Source organism: Echinops telfairi, unplaced genomic scaffold (assembly GCF_000313985.2).
Source record: "Echinops telfairi isolate 266 unplaced genomic scaffold, ASM31398v2 ScPeMD7_7458;HRSCAF=8496, whole genome shotgun sequence".
Lineage (NCBI taxonomy): Eukaryota > Metazoa > Chordata > Mammalia > Afrosoricida > Tenrecidae > Echinops > Echinops telfairi.
The window spans coordinates 4,461,092-4,468,909 of NW_022111358.1; the positions used below are offsets into that span (position 1 = coordinate 4,461,092).

Sequence of the window (7,818 nt, forward strand, 5' to 3'; positions counted from 1 at the left end):
GATAATACAGTCCAGAAGATTGGGTTTTGTGGTTTCCATAAATGACGTTTTTTATTCATTTCAGCAGCTAACGTGGAAGCAGAACAAAACTCATTCTAGAGTGCATCAAAACTAGTGCATTAGCGCAAGGTCTCATGCTTGAGGAATTCTTGCTTGGAGCTTTTAATCCACTATTGTTGGATACGACGAATCGATTGGATCTGGGCAGTCTGGGCATGAGATCCCCACTCTCTCCAGTGCTTATAGTCGCCTCCATGGTGGTCACATTCCAAGATATACTGATACCCACGGTATCCAGGATACTGGTAGCAGACCCAACTAAAATGCAAAGCGTATTTATTTTTACTACCAGTTAGGAACCTGGTCAACCTAAACCTCAGCACATTCTGTACAATGTTCAGGACGCATTTAGGTTTAGAATACAATGGTCCTCGATGTGCTAGGCACACTGGCAAAAGGAGCAAAGCTTTTTGCCACGGAGTCCCAATTCATACTCCTTAAAACACCTAAATTGCACCATAGGGTGTCCAAGGCTGTCAAAAAACCAACTTTTTGGTTAGCTGTGGAATGCTTATGCGCCTCACTGCTCCTATGTATAACATCTTACAACCAGGTTAGCATTTGGATCCGTTGTAAACTCAGCAGCTCTGCTGTTAAAGACATGAATAGTTCTGGAAAAAGCTATTTTGCCCAAATTCCTTGGACATTATTTGTCTTTATGAATACCTGAGAAGAAAGCAATAGTCCAATGTTCCCATAAGGGGATGTGGGGGGAGAGAAAGCAAGCAGGTGGCACCAAGAGTTTGAGGCGCAGCTAATAGGATGCCGTGTCTATACCAATATGGTCTTAATGTACAGTACTGGCTAAAACGACCAGCGGTGTATTAATATTCACAAGGTCTACACTGGCAGGAGTTCACTTTGAAATGTGCTCTAAACCCAGTTTTTACACTTACGCTCCACATTGTATCTTCATGGAACCAACTTCATTGTTGAACCAACCCATGGCTTGTAAAGAAGGGTAGTCGTCACAGAGCGCCCACTGGTGTCCAATGAAGTTTTCTTTCTCAAAGATGGTCATCTTGGACTCTTTATGATTCTATAGTTCACACATTAAGGAATGGCAATTCTTAAATTGTCGTGCAAGTAGGCTTTTCTAGTTTAAGAAAGGAACAATCATTGTACAGAATCCAGCAATAGGGAAGCTTAAAAGAGACAGCCATAAACCTATGTAACATTTTTAAATGTACAAGTTACTGGTTTTATACTGTAGGACGAGAAAGACCAATGAGGATACAACTGGAGACAATACTGGCAACAGCCAGCTAAGGGATTCTTACTAATGTGGAAAAATGTCACAAGTTAATAGGAAAAGTAATGTGTTTAGGACACGAACTCATGTATATGTGTAGCTATAAAACTAAATTGAATTACAGTGAGCCATGCTTATAACCATTACATTTTGTGTTTGTGGTACTTTGTGCTAGTAATGTACTGCATACAGTGTTGCAGCACTTAATGTGCTGATGTTACCGCTTTCACATGTTTCCTACCCCCAGAGACAATACAATTTGATACTGATCATAAAATGAGCTGATGCCAGGGGCTTACGTGGAGAGCAAATGTTTTGAGAATGATGAGGGTAATGAATGTACAAATGTGCTTTACGCAATTGATGTATGTATGGATTGTGGTAAGAGTTGTATGAGTCCCCAATAAAATGATTTAAAAAGAAAAAACCTGCATAAGAGAAACAAGTACAACATAAGCAACCAAGCTTAATGGTTTTGTAAAATCATGAGCACAACTTCATTATAACGTAAACTTCACAGAAAATTACATTTACATTTTAAAATGCAATAATGAAAACCTTAAAATGAGGGGTTGATGTGTCAGAACAAACGTACATTGGAGTAGTCTTCTGATTGGGATTAGCTATGTACTTAACTGTGTGTGTGTGTGTGTGTGTGTGTAAATACATGTGTGTGTGTGTGTACATACATTGACACATTTAGGTTGGAGATAACCTAAATGGCCAGTATTGAGTCAATTAAGTTGTGTTACATGAAGTAGAACACTGCACACGCATTAAGAAGTGGAGACTAATTCAAAACACAACCCTGGTGATGGTTGGGGAACAGCTGACTGGACCGGATACGGGAAATTTTAAGGTGTGATGAAATTGCTGTATTTGATGATTAACCTGTTGGTTACATGGATGTATATATATTTCAAAACTCACTTTATACTTGAAATATGCATTTGGCTGTATTCAAATTATACCTGGGTGTAATAAAAAAGAAAAATCACTTTAGAAATTTGGGCAAATTGAGAGCTGTTTGGTTTAACTAAAGTCCTTGAATTTTGCCAAGACTGAGATCAGTCTCAGTTTAAAACCATGAGCAAGGGGAATTGTGTGTGTGTGTGTTCAGTATCAATTTGGTGTGTGTGTGTGTGTGCGCGCGCAGTCTCAGTTTAAAACCACGAGCAAGGGGAATTTGGGGGGTGGGGGTGGGTGTAATATCTGGAAAGGTTCCATTCCAGACAGGAGGGCCATTTTCAACACATCCTGCTTCTGCTTTAAATCCTTCTAAAACTTTCTTTTTATGAAAATCCATTGGATAATGCTTAATGTTAGAAATGAAGACTTTGATCATAGCAGACATAACTGGAAGGCTTGCTTATTTCCTCATTTCCAGTCATGGTTACCAGTGCCCGGTTTTCTGCAGTGAAGTGTTAGGCAGATTGAAATGTTATCTGGCTGCAGATTTACTTGCTGCGCATAAGTGCTCTCACTAGTCCTGGGGACTTTTGAAGATCCGGACTCTTGGATATCCATTTCCGGCTCTTAGGAGGAGGCCCTTGCCTTCAGCTTCAAGTAAACGCAACCTGGTAGAGCAAAGTCAAGTGGCCGGCCTAGAGAACGGGGAGCAACGTTGCTTTTGTCCTTTACACGGCTGCATTTCACCCTAACTGCTGAGAAGTAACTCAAATGTCAATCTGCGGGCACCCTGTAGGCTGCCACCCCACCCCCTGCTTAGAATTGGAGACTTCAGAGACTCACAGCTGAACAGATGGGGCGGAAGGACGCGAGGCGCTCGATGGGGTACGCATTACTCCCACTCCAGGCCTCCCAGCGAGGGTAGTCTCCTCGCTCCAAGATAAACTGTTGTCCACAGAGGTTGGTGTGCTCGTAACCAATCCAGCTGCCAAAGAGAGGTAGTGGTGGTCATGATGCTTGGAGGCTCCATGGTCGGGAGGACGCTTTAACTCACTGCCACCGTGTGGACTCCAACCCAGAGTCGACGGCGACCCTATAGAACAGGTAGAACTGCCCCTGGGGGTTTCTGAGACGGACCCTTTCTGGGAGCGATTAATTGGTGGTTTCAAACTGCCAGCCTTGTGTAACCACTCCGCCAGCAGGGCCCCTACGGTCTAGATAATACAGGGGTAAACTATCAAGCCAGTACCTACCAATAAAGCCATAAAAGGTGTATTTATCATAAGAGGCAGGAGGGGAAAAGCTGGCAGCTATTCAAGCAGATTTATAAAGGTGATCATTGTTTTGGGACTACTCGCTGAAAAAGTTATACTTTGGTGGCCCAAGAAATGTTAATGGAAAAAAAATGTTATCGGGAAAAGTAATCTACAGCCATACAAGGGGGTACCCCCGCCAAAACAGATTTTCCCCCAAGATTATGTAATTATTATTTTTATTTTATTATGTATTTTTTTTATAAAACAACCTAATCACCTTCTAAGTACTCTCCATGACACTTAATAAATTTGTCAGATCTGCGATTTCATTCTTGGAAACCTTTTTTCAAACTCATCTGTTTGGATGGCTGACAGCACCTCCCTTGTTTTTTAATTCACCTCTTCTCTGTCGTCAAATCACTATTTCATGCCCTCCTTCATTTTCAGCAACAAAAAGAAGTTGTACTGGGCAAAGTCAGGTGGTTGGGGCAAGAGAGGCATGCTCTTCTCTCTGGGCAAGAAAAGTCCAGGGTCCTGTGACTATTCTGAGGGAATTGCAGGTAGCAACCTTTGGGCTCTAGAAGCACAGATCTGGTTCCTCTTGCTGCCCCGTCCATGAGCTCTACTCTTTGAACCCCCTCCTAACCCAGTACCAAGTTAGAACCTCACGTTTCTCACTTCGGGTGATGTACACACACAGTGATCTCTTTGGGGATTGTGTCAGTACTGAGGTCTCTCTCCCAGAAACAATTAGGGTCTGGGGGAGCACCTTTCTTCCCTTATCTCCATCCTTAGGGTCCCATGTTGAAGCCCCTACTCACGCGCCGCATTCCACCTTGAGAGACCGGACATGATCCAAACTGCGCTCAGAGACATTTGGGCAGGAGCTGGTGAACTCCATCCTCTTGCCCTGGAAGTTCTCTTGGTCATAGACGGTCATCTGAAATGGGATGGAATGGGGCAAGAGAGCTAGATTTTGGTATACTAGGAAGAGCAGAGGTCCAAGTTGACAGTTCACTTGTATCTGACCCTCTGTTTTCTGTTACCCGCTTCAGCTGATCATGCCCAAGGTCATGGCATATGAGCCTGATGAGATCTTTTCCAGAGAGACAGAGGAGAGAAGGGTTTGAATTAACCCACAGATTGTTGGTATGCCTAGGCTTGCATCAGTTTGCAGTGTGGGGCATTGATTTGTGTGCCAGGAGTGATAACTACCAAATAGACAAACCAAGGGTTTGATGGTTTGAATCCCATGGACTGTGTTCCATCACGTTTCCCACACAAAGCGTGCTCCAGAGGGCAAGATCTTAGGAATCTCAGGAGCTCCCTGTGTATTATTTTTTTAACTTCTTCAACCATACCCACTACAGAAGCCTAAAATATAAAGAGCTTTTATTTCTCTTATTCCTTGAACTAGATCTTGCCTCTGGGAGCCTGGTCAGAGGACAGAGACCACTCCCAAAGCTGTGAGCTGGCCTCAGAGTTGACCCAACAAGGTTGACCGAGATGGAGCATGAAGGAAAGTCGTGAACGGCCTGAAGCCAGGAACTGAAACCAACCGTAGGTTGGGAGTAGGAGAGCTGAGTTCTGTTACTCCTTTGAGGTCTGATAGCAAGTCTCTCTTCATTTCTGGATCCTCAGTTTCCCCAAAGGCACAATCCCCTCAGGATTGCTTGTTTTGCAGTGAGTTTTAAGAGTCTGGCAAACAGTTGACCTAGGAAACCGAGCATCATCCATCTCCTACCCATCATGTGCTTCTAGGGCCATCTTTCCTCTGTTCCAACAGTGGACCTCCTGAGAGAGCCTTCCTTCAACAGGGTCAGCACTTTGGGTCAGCCCTGTGCCTACAAATCCTAAACCAAACCATTGCCGTCAAATCAATTCCAACCCATAGTGAACTTATAAGGTTTCCAAGACTGGACATCGATGGGGGCAGATAGCCTCTTCTTTTTCCCTCCAAGTGGCTGATGGTTTGAACCACCAACCTTGCCGCCAGCAGCTCATCGTCCATCCCATCATGACACACCAGGGGGCCAGTTCACTGTCCCTCAGACCCATTGGAGGGCCGGACTATAGTTTTAAAAAAAACTATAAACAAATTCCTATGCACACTGCACATATCTTATTTTGAAGTAAAAAAACAAATGGGGGAGAAACACCCATCGGGCTGGATAAATGTCCTCGGTGGGCTGCATGTGGCCCGCGGGCCGTAGTTTGATGCCTGCTAGGGGCTTATTGGTTGATCGTCGTCACATTGAAAGCATAACTCTCCTGCAACCTTGGGGCCTGCTTTGTGGCACTCCCTCACCCCCTGATGTGCTGGGTCTCCATTCTTCAATTCTCATGTGATAGGATGGACTTACCTTCCATGGCCCCAGGGGTCCTGGCTTGGGATTGGTGTGAGCCATCTTGGCCGATGGAAGGGTTTCTGGAAGACAACACACTTCCGTGGAATGGGGCTCTAGAACGGAGGAGGGAGCAAGCTTGAAGTTCAATAGACGGGTTGAAATCTCGCCACTGCTGTTTATGAGCCAAGCCTTGGTGTTTCCTGCTGTAAAACTCTCTGGGCAGGATTCTTGAAAGGACCCAGGCGACTGCCCAGGAAAAGCAATGGCCTTACTCTGGCCTCCAGGCACCCCCTACAGGTGGCAGTGTTGCCTCAGGCTCACATAGCCCCATATCAACTCCTGGGCAACCATCTAGTCCAGCCCTCTCTTGTTCAGCCACACTGTAGCCATGCCAGGGCTCCACCAGCTCCCCTTGCCCCACGGCCCCTAGAGGTCTTACTCTCACAGGGCTCCTTACCACCTTCAAATGGTCAGGGGCCGGGCAGAACCCCGCAGCCCTTCCCGGTCTGCTTCTCTGTCGTTCACAGCCTACCCAGCCCAGCTTTCACCTCCTCAGCCACTCTCCTCCCTTCCTGGGCTGCAGGACCAGCTTTCTCCGGCCCCCTCTAGCCCCACTCACAGCACTGAGCTGTGTTCTGACCAGTCATGGCCGGGGGTGCACATTGCCCTGGCAGGCCCTGGGTGAATCACCACCATAAGACACGTGTGGGGAGGGGTGTGTTAAGAAAGACTTCCTGAAGGAAAAAAACCAGGAACAAAGAAGGGGGAGTAAAAACCAAACACCTCACCCGGGGCTCCCTCTAAACTTGGCCCTGCTTGAAATGCTTCTCATGCGTGGACGCCTTGACTCTTGACAACAAGCCCATGAGGTTAAGTACGATCATGATCTCCAGTTCAGAGATGTGAATAATTCATCCTCTAATCCACTGAGTTGATTCCAACTCTTAGTGACCTCTATGGGGTTTCCAAGGCTGCCCATCCTTATGGGAGCCTCGCCTTTCTCTTGGGGAGCAGCTAGTGGATTCAAACCACTGACCTTCCAATGAGCAGGCCAGTACTTGCCCAATAGGGCCACCTGGGTTCCAGCCACTGAGAAAAACGGTAGTAGGAAGAAAGGGGCTGGAAGGGGAGGAGAGGGAGAGAGAAGCTAGGCCTCAGGTTTCAAGGCTCAGGATACGTTTCATGGCTCTTAGCTTTGGCTGCTGGGAAGCCCCACTAGGTGAGGGTTGGTCACCTCTGCTATAGTGAGCAACACATCCCAGCTCCTGTGCCTGCCTTCCGGCTATGCCCCAGGAGTCAGCCACCCTCTTGGGTCCCCATGCCCCCCTCTCTCCAGTCAGGGTGGCTGGGCCGGTGGTTATTTCCCCGAAAGTGATTCCTCTTGTGTGGCAAGAAGAGAAGGCTGCCTCTTCCCCGAGTTCCCCCACTGTCCTCTCGTCATCCCAGGACAGGAGAACAGAGCCGCCTCCAAAGGCAGCCCTCGGGTCCTACTCACCCAGCTCCTGCTGCATAGTCTGGGGCTCCAGCTGGGGCCAAGCCCTCAGCACACCCCTCTTTGTAGGCCCACGGCTGGGGGCTTTCAGCCGTGTCAGCACTCTGCTTGCCCTCTGCCTTTGTTCCCCCTGATCCCCGGAGCTTTCTCGACAAAGCCTGTAGGCTGGGCACCCATGGGAGCCTTTGTTTAAACAATGCAAAGAGGCCCCTGCGGCTGTGGGCCGGGCTGTCTGGTCCAGAACTGGGCTGTTGAACTCGGAGCAGCTCAAGACCAGCCGAGGGGCCTCTGAAGTGAAAGACCTATGCTTGCTTCTTTTCTGGGGTGGTCCCCCACCCATTGAGAGGCCCCGCTTTATAGCAACCACATCCAAAGACACCTCACTTCCCACGTGGAACATAGCTGCTGCTTGTTGCTGTTCTTCGCCAGTGTAGCAGGGTTCTTCGCATTCTACACCTAACAGAGGCGGGGAAAGGGGTTCGCTCTGTTTTCCGAATTTGC

General features: G+C 47.2%; 1 protein-coding gene across 1 annotated transcript; it reads right to left on the reverse strand.

The window, feature by feature from the left end:
- Positions 1 to 170: 170 nt before the first annotated feature.
- Positions 171 to 7,345, reverse strand: CRYBA1 (crystallin beta A1). The gene is made up of 6 exons (XM_004706910.4): positions 7,321 to 7,345; positions 5,841 to 5,905; positions 4,299 to 4,417; positions 3,065 to 3,206; positions 957 to 1,099; positions 171 to 318 (listed from the first exon to the last, which is right to left on the reverse strand). The coding sequence occupies exons 1-6, from the start codon at positions 7,334 to 7,336 to the stop codon at positions 171 to 173; spliced, it is 633 nt and encodes a 210-aa protein (XP_004706967.1). The 5' UTR covers positions 7,337 to 7,345.
- Between the last annotated feature and the right edge of the window lie 473 nt (positions 7,346 to 7,818).

Bases quoted from the DNA above. Each gene is read 5' to 3' on its own strand.
- CRYBA1 (XM_004706910.4), bottom strand. The intron at 3,207-4,298 runs GTGAGTAGGGGC...TCTCTTTGGCAG, and splicing joins CTCAAGGTGGAATGCGGCGC to CTGGATTGGTTACGAGCACA. The intron at 319-956 runs GTAAGTGTAAAA...TTTGCATTTTAG, and splicing joins ATGAAGATACAATGTGGAGC to TTGGGTCTGCTACCAGTATC.